The sequence below is a fragment of the Peromyscus eremicus genome, chromosome 6, assembly GCF_949786415.1.
Source record: "Peromyscus eremicus chromosome 6, PerEre_H2_v1, whole genome shotgun sequence".
NCBI lineage: Eukaryota > Metazoa > Chordata > Mammalia > Rodentia > Cricetidae > Peromyscus > Peromyscus eremicus.
Window position 1 is genome coordinate 59110660 of NC_081421.1, and position 22913 is coordinate 59133572.

General features: G+C 38.5%; 1 protein-coding gene across 2 annotated transcripts in view; it reads left to right on the forward strand.

Annotated features, from left to right (window-relative positions):
- The window catches only part of Fbxw7 (F-box and WD repeat domain containing 7), a 145637-nt gene that overhangs the window by 59501 nt on the left and 63223 nt on the right, over window positions 1-22913 (forward strand). For both annotated transcript variants that reach the window (XM_059265553.1, XM_059265554.1), the window contains one exon: window positions 5645-6229. In XM_059265553.1, the coding sequence (XP_059121536.1) occupies window positions 5714-6229 (516 nt within the window). In that variant the 5' untranslated portion in view covers window positions 5645-5713. The remainder of the gene's footprint in view (window positions 1-5644; window positions 6230-22913) is intronic.

Below are 22913 nucleotides of genomic sequence, written 5' to 3' on the forward strand. Positions count from 1 at the left end.
AAGGAAATGCAGATAACCTGGTTTCTACCCATAGTTGTATTGCCTTTCCAAATCTTTCGTATTTATAATGCTGAAAGTCAAACTAATAAGAAAAACACTTTTCTTCCTAATTTTAAGTTGTCAGTAGCTACTACACTATTTATTTTAGGTGCAGGGCTTTATGCCTTTGGTCAGTATTCTGTCCCCAGTGCTGGCTCATAACATTTACATCTCTCTTTTTCAAGTACATACTGTATGAAAACACTCTTGTGAAGGGCAGTTAGACAGTGTCGTCCTTAGTGTGTCCATGACCCTGGAGGAGGGAAAAGTGATTGTTTCTGAGACTCTGTCTGTGAATAGAAATTGTTTGGCATATTCATCTAAGACTATCTGCCTTGATGAATAGGCCAAGGAGAGCAAGGAGAGCAATCCAGACAGGAGTTCTTAAAAATGAGTAGATAAGTAAGGGGGGCAGCATGGATTTAGTAGAGTTGTAACTACAGACTTAACAAATGAGGACTCAGGAAGTGACGCAAGAGGGGCAGGCAGTAGTCACAGAGAACATGATTCTTGGTTTTAAAAAGCAAATTATAGGACAAGATTTTCCCTTTTATGTTTTAAAACCAATAGTTACCATATTAAAATGATAGCTAAGTTGGGAACCTCGTTAAGGAAACAGATTCATCTCTGGTTCTCTGCAAATACTGTTTTCCATACTGCAGTGATAGATTTATTTTGAAGTTCAAAACGTTCCTACAAAATGATTGTGTGGCAGAGTGGAGAGAACACCTAAAAGGCTTTGAATCCATAGTGGTTACTTCCCAGTCTTCTTGTGGTGATGGTGCTGAGCAAGGCTTTCTTTAAAGATGCTGAGTTGGTTTTGAAGCTGAGCAGGTCTGGGTCTCACCAGTCCTGCAGTCACTGGCTCTTTAGAGAGAGGCTTCAAGTGCTTCACCTAGGGCTGTTGCTTCTATGACTCTCTCATATTCTCTACCAAAATGTACCTGCCGGGGACACTGACAGTGAACGTGGGGCTAACTCTTCCATTCCAGCAGTGTGCATTTGTAGAAGTCTGTCATTTTGTCTATTGAATTGGGAAAATCTGGGTTTTAATCCTGTTCCCTGATGAGATTTTATCTGATGTTATTGTAGGGAAGTCCTCATTCATGAGGGTATGGGATCCAAGGCCAACACCTTCCTCAGCATTTAGCAGCAGACTCATAGTAAGAGAAAAGCAAATAGAGAAGTTTGTATTGTCTTCAATTTTATGCATGAGCACACAGTTAAAAGTTAAACATGTAAATGTTTGTAATTTGCCACCAAAATTTGACATTTCAGGTTCTTGCATTGAATCAACGGTTGGAAAAGAGTGATTGAGACACATGGTAGACATGACTAGTGATGCTACTAAATTAAGTTCAGGTGCATGACCTGTCCACTTTGTTAAGCAGGACTAGAGATCTGAGATTGACTGTGGAGTTAGCACACACACACACACACACACACACACACACACACACACACACACAAAGGTATGTGTATTTGTATGTGTATGTATGTATGTATATATATATATATATATATATATATATATATATATTTAAATTGAGGTGCTTTAACATAACATTGAAAGCACAGGTAAGTCCTGAACAACATGTACACTTATATACCTAGCACATCAGTCAAAATACAGACTCACTCCAGACAAAATTAAAAAAAAAAATTCTTTTTTAAAGTGTATATTTTAAGTGTATGTGTGTATCTGTATGTGGAATAGTGCTCATGAGTACAGTATCTGAAGAGACCAGAAGAGGATGTTGGATCCCCTGGAGGTGGAGTTACAGGCCGTTGTGAACTGCCCACTGTGGGTGTTGGGAACCAAACTCTGGTCCTCTGGAAGAACAGCAAGTGCTTTTATCCTCACAGAGTCATCTTTCTAGCCCAGAAAATTCTTTTAAGCACCATTTCAGTCCATCTCTACTACACTTAGAAAACTTCTGTACTGTTTCATATCATTGTAAATACTTTGAAATTAAAAAAAAAATGGGTCAGTGGAATTTTGCAATATTTCTTTTTTGTCTTTTGTGTATGTGTATGCGTGCTTGTATGGTGTATGTGCCCATGTGTGTGCAGGTTCACATTCCTGTGTTTGCACAGAGGCCAAGGGAGACCTTTGAGTGTCTTGTCCTACCATTTTCCACCGTATTTCCCTGAGACGGGCTCTCTTACCCAATTTGGAATTAAGCCGGTAGTGAGCAAACCCAAGCAGTTTCCTTGTCTCTGTCCCCCTCCGTCCATGAACTTGGTAAGTTGGTTAGATTAGTTGCCTTGCAAGCCCCAGGAATTCATTTGTCTTGTCTTCCTCACTGTGGGATTGCAAGTGTGCACCATCACATCCAAGTTTTTTTAAATGTGTTCTAAGGAAACTGAGGTCTCATACTTCCATGACAAGGAGTATACTAACTGGACTGTCTTCCCAGCTCCCAACTTCTATTAATATTTGCTTTCATTTGTGGGGAAAAGTTAAATATGTAAATGTTTGTAATTTGCCCCCAAGATACTGACATTTCAGGTTCTTGCATTGAATCAACGGTTGGAAAAGAGTGATTGAGACACATGGTAGACTTGACTAGTGATGCTACTAAATGAAGTTCAGGTGCATGACCTGTTCGCTTTGTTAAGCAGGACTAGAGATCTGAGATTGACTGTGGAGTTAGCAAATACTTTGAGCACCAATTTGGATGCATAGGTATATCCTATACAGCAAGGGTTATTCTACTGCTGCTGTGTATTTAGTACTATAGAGAAAGGCAAGACAAGGGGAGGAGGGTGTGGTGTAGGGCTTGGTACTGGTTTTAGTGGGCTAGTGAGAGTGTGCATTTGTGTGCAGGGCTTCATGCCATGCAGAGGCCAGAACTGGATGCTGAGTGTCTTCCTGTATTGCTCTCCAACTTCTAATCTTCTCAGTAAACCTGGAGCTCACGATTTCCTCTGGACTGGCAGGCTAACAAATGCCTGGATTCTGCCTGTTGCTCCCCTGCTCAGCATTGTGGTTCTAGGCTTGCTCTGATATGCTAGGGTTTTACATTAGTGCTGGAGATTTGATCTCAGATCATTATGCTTGTAAAGCAAGCATTTTACCCACTGAGCCATATTATCAGCCTACCTCTGGCCCTTTGATAGCCATTTGTGGACATGTACATGACCCCCCCCCCCAAAAAAAAAAAATGAACCCAGTTGACATGCATGTGTCAACATGACAATGCTTTACCTTCTTGTTTCAGCTCCACACCATAAATAGGTGTCCTTTTCATGGTCTGTACTGAAATATATTTCTTATTTTTGTGATTTTTGTGACTTTTGTTGATTGTGTTGTTTAAAATGACCCCAGTCATACAACCAAATCACCCTCTAATGTTTGAGAAAGATTGTGAAGCTACCTTATAGAGAAAATAATGCATGTTAGATAAGTCTCATTCAGATAGGTTTTATACTAGTTGGGCATGAGTTCAATGTTGAGTCTATTATATGCATTAAATAAGGTGTTTTTAATCGGAAGTGGAGTTCTGGTAGATAAACAGTGTTGTGATCCAGAGGCTGATGGGAACCATTTTCCCCAGGAGCAGTGGCTTAGGATTTACTAATTCACTGACTAAAGGGACTAAACCAAACATGATGACCACAAAGAGAATTAACTATATTTAATTAACAGTGGTGACCTACAGGGACTTTAGGTCTTGTGAGTGTTTTATTATCCCTACTCTGCCTGAAACTGTTGTTTCAGGCATGTTTAATTTTTCCTTTTAGCCTTGTAATGTGAAATCTTACTTTACTGTGGGTTCTAGTCAAAAAATGCTAAATGATATTGCTTGATGCATGCAGAAACATGTAATAGATTTTGTTGTTTTATAATTTGTACTTGGGATTAGGTAAAGAAACAATTGTAAATACTTCCCTCCAGTCTGAAGTGGATGCTTGTTTTAAGGTTAATAATCAGTGAACACTGCATTGATTCTGGTGTTAGAGAAGGCAACATCCATGTTCGAGCATACTCCTGTTAGGGTTTTACCATGTGCTTCTTGTAGACTAAGAAGGTGTAGTTTTACAAGTTCACATCTGGACTGAGCCTCAGTTGTCTAATGTTTAGTTAGGAACATTTCTGGTTTGAAAGTTGTAACGTTTTGCCAGTATAATTTACATTCTCATCATGCCCAGTTGTCAAGGAAATAGTGCAGCATTTGATAATTGTGCAGTATAAAAACATATTAACTATCAGATTTCATTTTTCTGCGCTCCAGTTAAACCTCATTAGATATTGATAAAAACATAAGTTCTGTATTTGATATATATAGACATTATATACTTCTGCTGGTGTGACATAGGAGAACATTTTAAAATGTTAAACTTGAACTTTTCAATTTAAACACAATAAAATACTGCTCGTTGATGTTTGTATTTTATATGAGTGTTCTGATACAAAAAAGCTTTCTCTAAAATGTTGAGAATTAGTTTGTAAAACAAAAATGCATTTTTAGAAGCTTAATTTTAACTTTTCTATATGAAAATTTCAAAGTTCAGGTTCTAGGTTTTTTTAATGTATATAATGTGAAATTATTTTAGGTAAACTTGAACTTGATCAACTATCAGCAAAGAATGTGCTGCATAATGATCACACCGAAAACATAAAATATTAGAGCCTATGCTAAGTAGCAAAAGAAAACATACTTAATGTGTAAAATTTGAGAAATAGGTTTAAAGCATCTGTAATGCTATTGCTTAAGATGCAAGTGTTTTGAAATAACACCATGTAGTCCTTATGCAATCTGGAAATTATACTGCAGTATGTACTTTTCATGTAAGTTTTCTCGCAGCATAATATATACAAACACCCAGTCTTCAACATACCTTTTAAATGGCTCATGTCTTGGACGTAAATTCTAGCTCGAGGACTATTTGACTCTCATTCTCTCTCCCTCTCCCCTGCCTTCCTCTCGGCGTCTGTGAGCATCTTCCATGTCATTTTTTCCTTTCCTGTTTCAGGATTACTTCCTTAGGATAGATTGCCAGAAGTGAAGTTACTGGGTCAGAGGGTATGGACCTAAGAACTTTCTGCTTTTGTACTTTTAATTACAATTTTTAAATTTGTTGTTCAGCTGATTTATATTCATTGTGGAAGATAGAAATCACAGTGATTGTGCTTCTTATCTGAAGGCAAGAGTTTGTGATCAGAGGAGCTTGGGGAATTGCCAGGTTAATACAGCTTTTTGAAGGGGATTATCTTCACCATTTCATAAACCCAGCTGAGCACTTGATGGGTGGTTTTGTTTTGTTTTTTGTTTGTGTGGATATGTTTAATATTTAGTGAATGGTTTATACAGGCTATGGTTTCTGAATTAATGGTTTAAGATTTAAATTGTTTTATTGGCTAAGTTATATCATACTGATCAAAACTACTAAGCTTTTAGAGGTATATGAAAAAGATTGATAAAGGTCTTTAGTATGAGTTTTTAAAAGTGTTACAACTTACTTAATTTAAAACTTTACTAAAATGTACGTGAGTGCTTTCCACAGTCTTTAATTGTACTTAGATGATAGACATGTGACTCAAAAGTGGACGACAGCATAGATTGTACAAATCTTATTTATCCCCTGTTTCCTCCTACAGAATGTGAAAACCTTTGCATCTTCTGATAGTCTAGCCAAGGTCCAAGAAGTAGCAAGCTGGCTTTTGGAAATGAATCAGGAACTGCTCTCTGTGGGCAGCAAAAGACGGCGAACTGGAGGTTCTCTGAGAGGGAATGCTTCCTCAAGCCAGGCAGATGAGGGACAGATGAATCGCGTGGTAGAGGAGGACCAGCAGCAGCAACAGAGACATCAAGAGGCGGAGCGCACTGCACCGAATGGTGAACTTGTGGGGGCAGACCCTAGACCTGGAGACCAGAATGATTCCCAGCAAGGGCAAGTGGAGGAGAACAATAACCGCTTCATTTCAGTAGATGAGGACTCTTCGGGAAACCAAGAAGAGCAAGAGGAAGATGAAGAACATGCTGGGGAGCAGGAGGAGGAGGAGGAGGAAGAGGAGGAGGAGGAGGAGGAGGAGATGGACCAGGAGAGTGATGATTTTGATCAGTCTGATGACAGTAGCAGAGAGGATGAACAGACGCACAATAGCAATGTCACAAACTGTAGTAGTATCGTGGAGCTGCCCATTCACCAGCTCTCTTCCCCATTCTATACAAAGACAACAAAAGTGAGTATCTTCAGTAGCCTTTCATCTCACACACTGTAGTGCTGTTTCGGTGTCCTGAAATCATTCTTAGAGTCTTTGTAATATTGCTAGCTAGCCATCTTCACATGTATAACAACTTTATTTAGTAAGTTTTAGTTTATTAAAGGCATCAGACAGTGTTATAAATTGGAGTGCTGGTAAGAGTGCAACCTGATTGCAAAATGAGGGGAAAAAAATTGGTCTTGCTTACCACAAAAAAATTACCGGCTTCAGATTTGCTGCTGAAGTGGTTTGTGTGAGTGTGCAGGGCTGTCGTGAAACATAATGTGTATAAATCAAATAATGGAGAAGCTTTTTATTTGCAAAATAGCTAATGTATTCACAGATGTATTTTCATCAGAGTTACTCTAATGTGTAAGTTACTGGAAATCATTGAAAATAGTTCTGTTTCATTATTCATAAGTTAACTGGGACTCAGGAATGTCCATGTAGAACATCCTTAGGGGTTAAACTGTTGTGGAGATTGTTTTTGAGTAATAATAGCTCACTTGTTTACAGACATAAAAACAAACACCATCTATAGTACACATCCTTTTACTCTTTATTTACTGATTTTTAATTCAACAATGAATCATTGGATTTTACCCATAAATAGTTACAATTTTAACAGCATCTGTTTTAATACAGTTTGACTTGGAACAAAGTGTCTGATACATTTGGCTTAAAATTCAATTTGCTGAATCAGTTTTGTTTTAGTTTGTATAAAACAACAACAACAACTACTACTACTACTGTGTCAGAGAAAGTGTCTGTCTAATTTCCATAGCCTACTCCCATGTTATTTTATTTCTTTTGAGGTGTTTTCTATTCTGGTGATTGACAGACCCATTTGGATTAACTCTTAGTTGTAAGGGAGTCTCTGTTTTTTACTAGAAAGATACACTCCATTTTCATTAAGTTTTGTTTTATAGAAATGTACAGTTGAATGAAAAATAAATAAATAAATAAAAAAGAAAGGAGAGGGGCTGGAGAGATGACTCAGAGGTTAAGAGCACTGGCTGCTCTTCCAAATGTCCAGAATTCAATTTCCAGCAACCTCATGGTGGCTCACAATCATCTGTAATGAGATCTGGTGCCCTCTTCTGGTCTGCAAGGCATAATGCAGGCAGAACACTGTATACATAATAAATAAATAAATAAATCTTTAAAAAAGAAAGGAAAGGACATGACTGCTCCTAGGAATGGTGGTAGAGAAAGTTTATTGTAGATAAAAGGGAGAGTATAAGTAGAAGCAGGGACATCTGGGAAACTAAGTGGACATGACCAGACTGAGCTGGGCCATGTGGGGAGAGGGTGAGGGAAAGGGAGAGAGGAGAGGGAAACCAGGCAAAGCAGCCAGGAGGCCCAAAGAAGCACAAAAGGCGAGTAACCAAAATGTCTGGATTATGTAGTGACAAGCCCCTGGGAGAAGGACAGCCCAGCTCCTGAGCTGGGGAGTTCAGGGTAGAGGATGGGGTATGTGTACCTTGTAACAGGTAGGGACTGAGAGATGCTGGGAGAACCTGGTGGCCAGGTCCAGCTTTGATGTGTTAAATAGGGACCTCAGCCAGTTATCCTGAGTTTGAAACCTAACATCAGTAAACAGTGTAGATTAGAAATTCCAGGCCAGTCTAATACTAAAAGTCAAGGCTATTGGTAGTCAAGATTTGCTGTTTATTAAATTCCTGTGATAGATGAGAAAATTGAGGTCTATAGGGAGAGCCAGATGGTTCACCCCATACCACACTTGTTTTTATGTTTTTTTTTCATGTTTAGATTTTTCTTGAGAATGGATTTTTTTTTTTTCATACAATATATTCTGCTGATGCTTTGCCTCCCGCAACTCTCCAACATCTTTCCAACCTCCCCTCCCATCTGAATCGATACCCTTTCTGGCTTTCCATAGAAAACAAACAGGAATCTATAGAAAATAATAAAATAAAACATGATAAACCAAAAACAAATGAACCAGAATAGGACAGAACAAACAAACAAGCAAACAGAAGAAAAAAAAACCCAAGCATAAGAAACACATACAGAGGCAGAGACACACATGTTCATCATACACAGGAATCCCATTAAAAACACAGAACTGGAAACTATTTTACACACACACACACACACACACACACACACACACACAGGATATGTGTGGTAAAAAGAAAAAAAAAAAAAAACCCTGACAAAGCATTATGAGACAAAGAACCTCCAGAGCTAACATTGAGTTCATTTGTGATTTACTGCTGGGCAGGGGACCTTCCCTTAAGAGTACTTTGTTTCCCCAGTGAGACTCTTTTAGAGAAAACGTTTTTTTTTTTTTTTTTTCATTTGCATGTGGTTATCCGTTACAGATAGCTTCTGGATTAGGGATGAGTGTTTGTTCTCCCTGGGACCCCATCTGGCACAAACCTGTGCAGGCCCTGTCCACGTTCTTAACACCAAAAGAATTTATTCTTGATCTGCCCAGTTTCTAAGAACCTTTCTCTTTCCACGTGGTATGCTGCCCCCTATGGTAGAATGTAACAAACGGTACCAGAGTATTTTCTAAGTGGGATGGGTTTAGTATTACGAAGCAACCTCAGGTGCTCTTAGAACCACCTGAGAACTCAGGTAACTGCTTTTCTTGTGATATTTAACAAGACATTTTTGAAGATTGGAGGCTGCAAGACTGAAGTTGAAAGAGGAAGAAAGGATCATGAAAAAGAAATTTGAGGCTGGTTACTCTAGAGTCCATCAAATATGCTTCTGAACTAGGAGTTCTATGCTAGCTGTTTGTCTGTCTCAGTGTACGTAGTCTTCCCGAAGTTCTAGAGTCAACTTATTTTGACAGTTTTGAGTGTCTGTCTCTTCAGGTTTTAACTTTGTTAACAGCTTATAATATCTTCATTTTTTATTTTCTCAAAAGATTCTTAGCTCATGTTGAATCTTTGACATGAAATTTTTCATACAGATTATTAACTCTTGCTACTGTTTTATTTTTATTAGCTCACTTTCAGCTAACATGAAAAGCAAATACCAGACATCAAGTCTTTATTCTTCTGATCTTTTCATGAAAATAAGCATGTTTGGGAAGTCATTTCTGGTGCTTCCATCCGGAACTTTGTTTGTTATCTCAGCTTGTTCTACCCATCTTGATTCTTAGATTTTTTTTTTCTATTATCTGTTTTTATCCATTTGCCTCCAATAAGAACTAAATATATACATGAATACATGTGCAAAGTAGTATGTTGAATAGATTGTGTCTTTAGGCTCTAAACAGTAGAGGATAAGCAGGGTCTAGTCACAATTGCTTGTAGTCCTGGGGACCAGAGAGAAGGGCTTTAGACCATAAGTTTGAAGGTGGCCAGGACCAGGATCAAGGTAACAGTTGTGTGGTGGCTCTACTAGAATCGGAACTGCCAGAAAACTTTATAGACTAATGTGGCCAACAGCTGAAACTGAAAGGTAAACTAAGTTAGATTACTCCCTAGAGAACGACATTCTCCACAGAAAGTCCAAGGCCTAGTTTTGCCCATAAGTCTAAAGTTCTGTTAAGTATAGGCATTTCTAGAAAGCATTTGTCTTATATAACACTTGCTAGGATATACGACCCCTTGAGTGGCTGTGTCCTTGCCTTGTAAATGAGAAGAAATGGAAATGTGGTGGGGTGGAGTCGGGCTTAACTGGATTTAGAATGTGGACCAGATGATGGAACAGGGAAAGGGGCAGGCCAGAAGGATGAGATGGGTTCCCTTAACACAAGGAGTGATATAGCTCTTGGTACTTGAGCTTGGGTTCTGACTCTGAAACATAGGCCAGTGTAGTTGGCAGTTTTCCTGTCTTGATCACCCACTCCCCATCCTGGTAACTGCTTCCAAATTACCACACAGAGGCATAAATTATTTATAAATTCCTGAGCTAATAGCTCAGGCTTGTTACTAGCTAACTCTTACATTTAAATTAACTCATATTTCTATATTGCTTTGCCATGTGGCTCATGACTTGTTACCTCATTTTTTATACATCCTGCTTGCTCAGCGGCTGGCTGACGTCTCCTCTGACTGCTTTCTTCTTCCCAGAGTCTTCTGTTTCTGGCAGTCCCACCTGTACTTCCTGCCTGGCTACTGTCCTGTCAACTTTTTATTAACCAATGAGAGTAATACATATTCACAGTGTATATAAGGATTATTCCACCACATTTCCCCCCTTTTTGTCTAATTAAAAAGGAAGGTTTTAACTTTAACATAGTAAAATTATATACAACAAAAGCAGTTATCAAGTAAGAATTAGTTACAATGTCCAGTCCATTTGTATTTGGCAAAATTAGAGAAAATACTCTATTATCTATCTTATCTTGGTGAGTTTAAAATTTTATATCTAATTTACCTTTTATCATAACTAAAGAAAACTATAACTATCTAGTCTTCAACAAAGACCCCAGAAGGGTGAGATGTGACCTAATGGCAGGGACCTCAGGCTGCCTGGACAGTCACCCAAAGTTCCTCTGCAACATTGGGGCACCCAACTCTGGCCTACAGGCCTAGCATATTTGATAGTCTTTCCTGTGAAGCAGGGAATTCTGAAGGACTGTCCTAACTGTCTTGGCAAAGTTTGGCAGTCCACTTTCTTGTGTCCTGCTGGTCAAGCTTGGACAGTAACTATCAACAGTTGAGGCAAGGGCAGTTTCTTTGCTCACATGGCTAGCTTTTGCCATAAATAAACAAAATGCCTATGGAGTTTCTTCGATGCCATCTTCTCTGAAGTAGCAGACATGTCTCACAGTCATGAAAAGCCTTAGGTTATTAAACTTATTAAATGCCATATTCTGGAGGTCTTTGAACTGTTTGAAGACCATATTTCTATCTAAATATATCTGTTTAACCTTGAAAACATTCCTAACATGACTAAAGTTTGACTATTATAAATGACTATTAACCTGTATTTTTTAATTATACATTACATTTTTAAATGAGCTGTATAAGCACAATAACTTAAACAAAAGTAGAAATATACATACAGTATATCCAAGTTAACTTTAAATTTTTATCAATAAACAAAAATCAATACTAACGTAAAATATTTAAGATTAATAGGTTTTTTTTGGATTAAAGTATATTCAATAATGTACTTTATTATCCTATCATTGTACCTCTTATCCTATCATTTCTATATCCTCTCTCTCTCTTTTTTCCTTTAGAAAGAGATCTTTGAATCTAATTCCTTTGGTTAGTTTTTTGTTTTGTTTTTACCATGACCAATAATAGTTTGCAAACACTCCCCCCCCCCCAAAAAAAAAGACAAACATCTGTAATCCATTTTTTTGAGAATGTGGGCATAGTTCTCAAAACTCCTTCCTGTTGACTGAGGGCCCTAGTAATCTTTGGGGGACCCTGAGAAAATTCAGGATTATAGTCAAGTCCTGACTGAAGTATTCTATGAGGCTGGATCATCTCAGTCAGCAACCTTGAAGCTGTTCTGGATGTTGGATCACCTGGGCCTTTCAGTTTTTACTGGTGTCTGGTTTCCTTGCTCTGAAAATATGCAAACTTTTAAAGGTAACATACATATCTGTATTAATATAAGTATAGACTGTACACTGTACACAATTCAGCCAGGTGATTTTTTTGTTATGTGTTTGAGCAGATAAAATATATGTTACGTGTTTTGTAGTTTTCATAGGTTTATTTTTTTTGTCTATAGCCAGGATTTCAGAGTGTCTTCTTCTATCAAACCTGATTTTCCTTAACCCAGGATGAATCCATCATTTCCTGTGGAAACAAAAGCATAACCTCTCTCCCAAAGCAACATATCTTTTAACTTAAATTTTGAAATCAAGATTAATTTTAAAATATATAGGTTGGTTTAATCTAGCAGTTTTCATAGGCCTGTGACCTGGTTTTGTCTGTATCTATCCCTTAAAATGCAATCTATTCTCTATAACACACACACCCCACCCCACCCCAGCATATTCCCCCCCCCCCCCAAACACGTGATTGTAGACAAAATTCTGAATGGTCTTATTAAATAAGAAACACAGAGCCAAATACTGAGTTAAAAGCCCAAGAGACCAGAGCAAATAGCCTTTAGCTTACCAGTTGCTGCCATCTCTTCCCTGAGAGAGACCTTCTCCTGAGTGACCTGTCTTTTTATTGCCTTTCTGTTCTACCTTCTCATTGGCTCTAAACCCAACCACATGATTTCCTCGTCACTGCCTGTCTATACAGACCTCCAGGTTTCTATGGTTCATACTGGGATTAAAGGCGTGTGTCACCATGATTGTCTGTGTCCTTGAACACACAGAGACTCTGTCTGCCATGTGATCGGATTAAGAGCATGCGCTACCACTGCCAGACTTCTGCTTAATGGCTATGACCTCTGATCTCCAAGCAACTTTATTTATTAACATACAAATAAAATCACATTTCAGCACAAATAAAATATCACCATACGTGATCTTTAGTGTTCAGTCATTATATCACCACTAATGGACAAAGGTTATGGTAGTTTAACTTAATAAACTGGGCTTCAATAAAAAGAAGATCTTGGCAATGAGTAGGCGTATGCTGTTAACTTGTGGTAGAATCTATACCTTTCCCAGTCTTTATAAAGTTTCTGTTCAAATGCCTTGAAAGACTTACATTTGATTGACAAAGTAAATTCGACTTATGGTAAGTTTCTAATTATTCTCTGTTAATGGAGTTTTAAAAATATTTAACATTGTTTCAAACTATAATTACTCTAAATACATTTTAGATCTGGTGTGAATCAGATTATTTTTCAATCTGTATCTTCACTGAAATAATGAAAGGATTATTTTAAATAAGTTTTCTCTGTAAACTAAAGATATCCTTCCTATAGAATGGGGGACTTTACCTAATACTTGGGAAGCAGAGGGTAGGTATCACTCTAGGCCAGCCTAGAGACCCTGTGTCAAAAACAGAAACAGAACAGGGAATTTTAAAACTTTGAGTACAGATGATAAACTTCTGGAGCAGAGTTATCCCAAGATGTTTTTGAGGCAGATTGCTTTTTATGTGTAATTACAAGGGCAATCTTTTCAATGTTTTTTTTGTTGGTAATAAGGAAGATAATATGCAGGATGAGCACACAACATTCAGGATGAATTTCATTTTTAGTTTGATAGATAATCTCAATATTCTTAAATACACTTTCCAGTCTTGTTATAGCAAGCATTTATTAGTATCAGAAAAAAATAGACATAACTACTAGAAACCATTTATTTAGCTTAGGCTTTTGAATAACTTTTATAATGCATAATAGAGGGTTAGATTAAAAAGTCCCTCCCAAGAACTGGCATATGTCCTTAAAGGAAGGAGAGAAGTGGAACCGTAAACGTCACCGAGTGTTGTGGCGAGAGTGGCAGCTTTTCTGTCTGGGTATGATGAGGTCCCACATCTCAAGTGCATTCAGAGTTCTGGTGCATTCTAGCCAGATCAGTTGAGTTCATTGCTGGAGGAAGACAGCTAGTATGGTGCTGTATTTTCTTGTCTTTGAGACATTTTGAAAAGATTTATTTTTATTGCCGTTTGCATATGTGCTCCATGTGCATGTGGGTGCCTAGAACTCAGACGAAGGTATTGGATTCCCAGGAGCTGGAGTTAGACAGTTCTTAGCTGCTTGGCGTGGATTTTGGGAACAGTAGTCAGATTCGTTAGGAGAGGAGTAGATGCTTTTAACCACTGAGCCATTTGTCCAGCTGAAACCTTTTTTAGTATGTGTTCTCTTAAACAAATTCTTCAGGGTGTCCCTGACAGCTTTAGGCTCTCCATGGGTTACTTTTCTGTTGCTGTGAAGAGACACCATAACTGAGGCAACTTATAAAAGAAAGTATTTAATTGGGGGCTTGCTTACAGTTTCAGAGGGTGAGTCCATGACCATGGTGGAGATGGAGGTGGCAGGCAGGCAGGAATGGTGCTGGAGCAGCAGCTGAGAGCTTACATCTGATCACCAGCAGGGGTCCAAGAGAAAAAGAGGCTTGGGCCTTTGAAACCTCCAGTGACACATCTCCTCTAACAAGTCCACACCTCTTACTCCTTCTCAAACAGTTTTAGCAACTAGGACCAAGCATTCAAATATATGAGCTGATGGGGCCCATTCTTGTTCCAACCATCACACCATGAAACATTCTTTCATTTAATTTGTGTGTGTGTGGGTGGGGGGGAACAGTTTGAGAATCTGTCTTTCAAAATAGTTCTGAAATGTTCAGTGCTTTAACAGGAAGGCCAAAGTATTTTCCCTTTTCTTTCCTGCTCCCAACTCCCCATTTACTTAGATCTGTTAGTGCAGTAAACTACTTAGCTTTTCTGCCCTAGTTTTTAACTACACTGAATTAGAATCTGAAGTGGAGGAGACTGTTGGGATCGTCAGCTCCAAGTGCAAGGTCATCATTAGGGACTACTCCAATCGGCTTGCAGTAGCTTTATATTTTTAGACAGTTCTTTAGGTTGAGCTCTCTTTCTTTTTGGCTATTGAATTTCTATCTAGAGTATTAACAGTCCTTTCAATAGAAGACTTCTATCATACTGGATGTATTCCCAGGACACCATCCTGGTTGTTTTTCTGAATAAGTTGCATCAGTGTGATGTTGCTGAGGGCCAATTGACCAAACCCTCGTCTGTCCTTACAGTCCAATGGAAGATGGCATCAGTAATGGTGATAGCCATATTAGCGACACCCAGTCATGTGGCATATTGCTTTAGTCCCACCTATTTTGTATTCTCCTCCTAGGGATCGCTTGAGCCCACAAGTTCAATACCAGGCTGGGCAACATAGAAGAGTCTTGTCTCAAGCAAACCAAAACAGATAAGAAACCATTTCTTGAACGCCTGTTCCTCTGTTTGGAACACTGCTAGTTTCCTCATGTGTATGTTCTTGCTGGTTATGGCAGTCTTTAGTGGCCGGCCTCATGTCTGAGATGACACGTGAACAGAACAGTTCTCCTGGTTGTGAGGTCAGTAGCAGAGCTGGCATTGGAACTGAGGCCTCACTTTCAGTCCAGATTGTAACTCCTTTAAAATAGGAATGTACAGTGAGACAATATTACTAAGTTTGGGGTCCATAGACCAGGAAATCACCCATAAACCTTAACATCTGTTTTCAGGTCCCCAGTATTACCCCAACTAAATCTCTGCTCCTATGGCAGCTTTATTAGGGCTTGTATTAAAATTGTTTTTATGCCAACTTTGCCTAATATTTATCACCTCTCAGGCATACTCTAATCTATTAGCTATTATTTTGTGGATTCGTTTTTATAATATTAATTTGCCAGTCTTTGACCACATGAGTACATATTTCGCATAGTTCAGGCCACTGTAGGTCCTTGAATTACCAATAGTGGTAACAGACAGTTCATTTGGTAGCCTGTTATGCTCCATTAGCATGAAGTCTTCCTACGAACTTTGACCTCATGTTTCATCTCTGTAGTCACCCATACGTGGTAGGAAGAAATGCCTTGCACTCAACAGGATCTTCCAGATTTGGGAAGATGGTTTCTGTGGGAGACTTTCCTGCACTAGCCATTCTTTGTCATTTTTAAAATTAATAAACTTATTTTTTAAAGGACTTTGAGTGGGAGCACAGAGGGTTCCCATATGCTGCTTAGCCCCGCCCACATGTATCATGCCCCACAGTAAACCCCCTCACCAGAATGATACATGTCTTACAAATGATAAGCCAGAAGCCAAATTTACATTAGGTTTCACTCCTGGTGTTATGTACTTTGTGGGTTTGAACAAACATGTAATGACATATTTACCAGTGTAGTACTTTATAAAATAGTTTCTACTGTCTTACAAATCCTCAAGATGAGCCTATTCCGTCTCCACCCACCCATCCCAGGGCACCCACCAGTCTGTTCACTGTTTCCAGTGTCCCCTTTTCTAAAGTGCCATATAATTGAAATAATAGAGGATGCAGTTCTTTTAGCTTGGCTTTTTAATAGCATTTGTTAAATTTCTTTAGTGTATTTTCAAGGCCTGAATGTTCACTTATTTTTATGGTCGAATAATATTCCTTTGTCTGGATATTTATCCACTCACCTAATAGAGACTATTTTGGTTTTCCAGATTTTTGGCAACCATGAGCAAAGCTGCAGATGAGGAGTACTATAGCAGTATATTTCCTTTTGTAAGACATTGCCAGAGTGTCTTCTATTGACTGTGTTGTTTTTGCATTCTCACTGGCAGTGAATGAGATTGCTCTGTCTGTCCTTGCTGGTGCTTGGCATTCTCAGTGCTCTGCATTTGGGGCTGTTCTAAGATGTGCTGCATTTCTTCAGTGTTTTCATCAACATTTCTCCAGTGGTGTATGATAGTGAACATATTTTCAGGTACATACTTACCATAAATACATCTTCTTTGGGAAGGTCTTTTGCTCATTTTCAAATTAGATTGCTTTCTTAACAATGCTGTTTTTAGAGTTTTATGATTTTTCATTAAGTTATTTATTGGATGTTTAGAGTTTTATGATTTTCAATAAGTTACTTATTGGATTTTTTAAAGTTTATTTTATTTTATGTGCACTGGTATTTTGCATACATGTATATTTGTTTGAGTGTGCCAGAATCCCTGGAACGGGAATTACAGACAGTTGTAAGCTGCCATGTGGGTGCTAGAAATTGAACCCAGGTCCACTGGAAGAGCAGCCAGTGTTCTTAACCTCTGAGCCATCTCTCCGGCCCTCGGATGTGTTTTTACAAGAATTTTCATCTTACTTATGGCTTGTCTTCTTTTTCTATTGATATTGTCCTTTCAGAGACACTGCTTAATTTTAATGATGTTCTATTTCATCGATTACTTCTTTCATGGGTGATCCCTTTTACCTAAAATATCGAGGCTATCTGCCTCGGTTTTCTCTTGTCACATTTTGGGGGTTTGATAGTTGCTGACTTTACATGTATGTTTGCAGTCTATTTAAGAAAATTTTTGAAAAGGTTGTAAGGTCTATGGATGATGATGTTGATGCTGACCATCATCTGTATGTAGAGGTCCAGGTGTTGTGGTACCATCTACGGGAGACTGACTTTTCTTTTGCACTGTCAAAGATCAGTTGACTGCATTTACATTGGTCTGTTTTGGGGCCCTCAATTATATTATATTTCTCTGTTTCCCACAGTGCTCTCTTGATTTATGAAAAGACTTGAGGTTGGCTAGTGTCAGTCTTGTAGTTTTGTTCTTCAGTGTTACATCGGCTCTTTCAGGTCTTCTGCCTTTCCATGTGAATGTTGGGAGCAGCTTGTCAGTGCTATACAAAGTAACTGCGGGAATTGGGTTGGAACTGTGTTGAACAAAGCATTTTTACTTCTGCCCTGCCTTCCCAGCCTACATTTAGAATTCTTCTGCTGTATACTCAGCATATAGGTAGTAATTCAAAAGAAAGTACAACAATGTTGTACTTCAAAGAAAGTACAACAACTACAAAAAGAGATGGAATGTTCAGTTTTTAAGGAGTCTTACGTTGATATAATTTAGCAGTGTTTTTAGTAAATTGGAGAAAGTCATTTTGGCAGTAAACATGTAATCATTTAAGTTTCTTCATTGAACACTAGAGGGCCATGTAGGACCTTGTTGATAGTGCTGTTTTCGTGTATTTAAATACATTATTGTCTGCTCGTTCTCTTGCCTGTTCATTTCTTGCCCCAATTTGGAATAAATATTTAGAGTGGTTATGTATATTGTCATAATAATACTTCTGTATTTTTTAAAGCAAGCAATTAGCATATTCCCATTTTGCTATTTAATAACAAAAAGATACAGTGTGTATTGTCCATGTGTACAAAATTCATTGCTTTGGGGAGATGAGTACAGTTTTGAAACCTTGTCATGAATTTACATGTAATCTTCAATCAAAAGACCTCCCGTGACTGGTTGCTCTGTCATGTGCAAAAGAAGATGGTCCCTCTTGTGTTAGCACCAATGTGGGCTATGAGCATCCAGTCATCATGAAGTGAAGAATGTTCACCAGTTGACTGGATTTTCGTGCTTTCTTTTAGTGTGGTGTGTAGATGAAATTCTAAACGGTCTTAGTAAATAAGAAACGCAGAGCCAAATACAGAGTTAAAGCCTAAGAGATCAGAGCACTAGTGAAGCCCAAGACTACCTTTGGCTTACCAGTCGCTGCCATCTCTTCCCCTGAGAGAGAGACCTTTTCCTATGTGACCTCTCTTTTTATTGCCTTTCTCATTGTTCTACCTTCTCATTGGCTCTAAACTCAACCACATGATTTCCTCATCACTGCCTGCCTATACAGACCTCCAGGTCTCTATGGTTCGTACTGGGATTAAAGGTTCGGGTCACCGCTTGGCTGTGTCCTTGACTACGCAGAGACTCTGCCTGCCATGTGAATGGATTAAGGGTGTGTTCCACCACCGCTGGACTTTTGCTAAATGGCTTGCTTTTAGCTCTGATCCCCAGGCAACTTTATTTATTAACATACAAATAAAATCACATTTCAGCACAAGTAAAATATCACCATAGTGGTGTTGGTGAACCATACCCTCTAGACCCTCACTAAGTAGTATGACTGTGTGAAGAGGATCATGATCAGTTTGTTTAGAATTGGCATTTCCTGCTTGTATTTATTAGACAGAACTCTTCTCTCTCTTAGTTTCTGGAGGACAAAGGTCATTCTCACTAGTCAGTGTTGACACTGTTTCTGGGAAATGGGCAAGGATTGTGAACACAGTTGGAGCACCTTCTCTGCAACTGAGGACATGAAGCCAGCTGCCAAGGGTGGGACTCGGACGCCATCAGAGATGTAAACCACTGCATCCCCTGAGTGCCCCCTTGGGTTGGCATTTTATTATTAAGCTACTTAATTAGTTTATTTACTAGAATAATAAGCTGGCAATTTTGGTTTGGAGATCTAAATTCTATGGGTAAGTTAATTCTTTTGCGTATCAATGAATATTAAAGTTACTGCTTATGATGGCTATCCCTGGTTGTCAACTTGACTGTATCTGGAATGAACTATAATCCAGATATGGAGGGCACAATTGTGATCCAGATCTTGAGGCAGGAAGATAGTATGGCCTTGATCCAGATATTATTTTTATTATTATTAATCCAGACTCAGAAGCTGGAAGGCACACCTTTAATCTGGGCCACACCCTCTGCTGGAATACTATATAAGGACAATGGAAGAAGGAAGGGTGTTCTTTGCCTGCTTGTCCTACCTCCATCAGCCCATCCATTCCTTCTTTGAGATCCCAGCACACCAGCTAAGATAGCCAGCCTCGTGGGACTGAGCAGCTCCTAGATTCTTGGACTTTCCATTCATAACTAGCCATTGTTGGACTGCAGCCTGTCAGTTATTCCAATAAGTTCGTGTGTGTGTGTGTGTGTGTGTGTGTGTGTGTGTGTGTGTGTAGAGAGAGAGAGAGAGAGAGAGAGAGAGAGAGAGAGAGAGAGAGAGAGAGATTCATTCCATAACTTCTGTGACTCTAGAGAACCCTGACTAATCACTGCTGTTGACAAATAGTGTGTAACTGAAAAGATTGTGATTAATATGCTTTTGTCATGTTCTCTGTATTACTGCTGTTTTCTGCAGTGATAGTTTAATGGTAGATTAATGTGAATTTAGGTAACTAAACACTTTTTGCTAGGGTAATGAAATAAGTTATAATCTATTATGTTGGTGAAAGTTAAATTTTTTTTTTTATAATTTCATTTTATGTTCATTGGTGTTTTACCTACATGTATGTCTGTATGAGAGTGTCATATCCCCTGGGACTGGAGTTACAGACAGTTGTGAGCTGCCACGTGGGTGCTGGGAATTGAACCTGAGTCCTCTGGAAGAGCAGCCAGTGCTCTTAACCTCTGAGCCATCTCTCCAGCCCCAAAAGTTAAATCCTTAAAAGGCTAAAAACATAAAGCAGGTAAAAAGAGGGAGCAGTATGTGATGTGAGAAATGCCTGCTGCTTTCAAAGACTGCCTGCTCCCAAGGAGCTGAAGGAGCCAGATTTGTCTTTTTAAGCATGTGTTTTCAGATGGTATTTCGTGATTTTTTTTAATATTCTGCATGCTCCAAAATGTTAATAAAGCCTTTCTGTACCTTTGTTTCACTACAAGCCACCTTATTCTAGATCATACACAGGGAAAAAAAGGCGAGTGTTTATCACTAATTGCAAAATCAAAATAGTTTTCATCAAGTAAGTATTAATAAGAATTGGGTAGAAATACAGCACTGAGTGCCACAGCTGTGCTGTATGGTCTGTTTTTCTTTTGAATTAGATTATTTCCAGGTATTCAGCTGCCAAGCGTCTAATTTATTATTATTATTATTATTATTATTATTACCATTATTATTATTATTGATACTTTCATTGTTATGTGTGTGATGTTAAGAATGGAGGCCGTACCTCTCACAGTGTTACTGAGAGGGTTCAGTGTGGTCTGAAAGGTAGCCAGGACAAGGATGGAGAGTGAGTCTTCAGTAGATATCAGCTTATTATATTTCATAATGTCAGTTACTTTAAAGTTACAAGTTTGTGCTAAAGCTAGCTTGATCGTGTGTCATGCAAAGCATTTTTAGTTTCTAAGATTTGTGAGTTGAAACTGTTCCACTGACTTCTGCCTAAATGATTGTGGCATTTAACATGAGTTGAACTGTAGGCTATTTATGTTTAGTTAGCACTAACTATGAAGTACACTTTCTATAATTAATTGCTTAATGTTGAAACTAGAAGAAGGAGTTTGGAAAAGAACTTAAAAGAAAATATTGATAAACTTGGGGCCAAATGAAAATGTTCAGAAGAGATGAAAGGGCATATTCTTGAGATGATTGTGTGTTGTGGGACAGTGAGTGGAGTAACTGAAGGAAGGGCCCGTTTGATACATCTGCAGGTCCAGTTCCTGCTTTGAGCTGGAGAGAATGCCTAGACGTTCACACTGAAGATGCGAGTGTAAACAGAGGCAGCAGTAGCTGCAGATAGGTTAAATTACCTGTACTTGGGGTGCATTTGGAAGAATACACTTTGTAAACTTTTGGTGTACTCACTGGCTGTCAGGCCTAGAGTCCTAACTGGCCTGCTCCTAACAGTAAGTGCCGTAGTTAGGAAAGCAGGCTTCTGAGAGCTTAACCTCTCACTATGAAATAGGAGCAGAGAGAGGAATATTTGTTTTCAGTGACTACCAGGTTTAAAAATCTTACAGTGTTTTAAATATATTTTCCCCAGAAAAGAGCCTACTTTATACAGATGTGCCTTGCCCTTCTGTCAGATGGTCCTTGCTAATATAGTCACTAAAATGACTTTTGCTTTGTAAATAGAAGCTCCTTTTAGGAGATGTTCTACTTTCAAAATGCTTTAAATATCTGGGTTTCTGGTTGTCGAAAGAAGAGCCAGTGAAGACTGGACTGTGAGAAAGGTGCTACTGAGTTTGGGGACACTTGGAGTTATTCATCACTGTATGTGTTGGTTCTGCTTGTCTACATTATAGTTAGAATTTTGAACAATGAATTACTTAGAGTTTGCCAGTGTGTTGGCACCTATCTTAGGGTATAATGAGTGACAGTTTTGAGTAGCGGAGGTATGTCTGTAGTGTTTATCAGCTAAAGTTAATTTTGAGGAGTCTTGCTTTATTCTGTTACTGCTATGGGAAAGACTGGTCTGGTGTGGTGGTACATCTCTAATCCCAGTACTTCACTTGTACCAGAGGCAGGCAGATCTCTGTGAGTTTGAGACCAGCCTTGTTTACCTACCTTTCAGGCTCTTGAGGGCTACATAGTGAGACCCTGTCTGGGGCGAGGAGGCTTAGGTTAAAATGTAAGGAGAACTTCTTATTCTACTAATTACTTATCAAAAGTATTTTTGCCTCTTTTAAACTATTTTGTGATTCTTTATTCCAGACAGAAATAACAGAGATTGCGAACTGTTGTCTCATAAAATGTTTTAACATTTAAGATATTTGGAAAATTTACAGATAAAAATACTTACTGCATTTGCACATTCCATTGAAACTGTAGGGTATGTGGGTTTCCTAGGAGCTTCTGCTTAAATGACATGGTCAGTTACTCCTTTGAATTGGGATTTCCAGGTCCTAAAACTGACTTCTTTTCTTTATTTTTACCTGTCTACTACTCTGGTCTTTTGAGTGTTCATGAAATAAAGATGAAAGTGTGGTAATGAGGAATTGAGTTCATATTCTTTTCTTTTTCTTATATTAAACTGGCTCACAAGAAATCCAAGCCTAAGTATTATATAACATTTTCTGAAGTTTTATTTTGAAAATAGCCAGAGACTTGCTAAATGGGTCATTTTCAGTAGATATTATCAAAGTGGGAAATTGTTACCAAAATATTTTTACTCGCAGAATAGCAAGTCATCCTTTCATTTTAGACAGCCATTTTTCCTTTTCACTCTTGTTAAAATTTCAAATTAACACTCGTTGGAAAGACTGTGTATATACCATATCACAGTGAAGGCTGTGTAGGTACCATATCACAGTGTAGACTGTGTAGGTACCATATCACAGTGTAGACTGTGTAGATACCATATCACAGTGAAGGCTGTGTAGATACCATATCACAGTGTAGACTGTGTAGGTACCATATCACAGTGAAGGCTATGTAGGTACCATATCACAAATCCATAGCCTCTGGCTTTCTGTGGAAACAAAAGCAGAGCCTCCTTTCCAAAGCAACATATCCTTACATCCAAATTTTGAAGTCA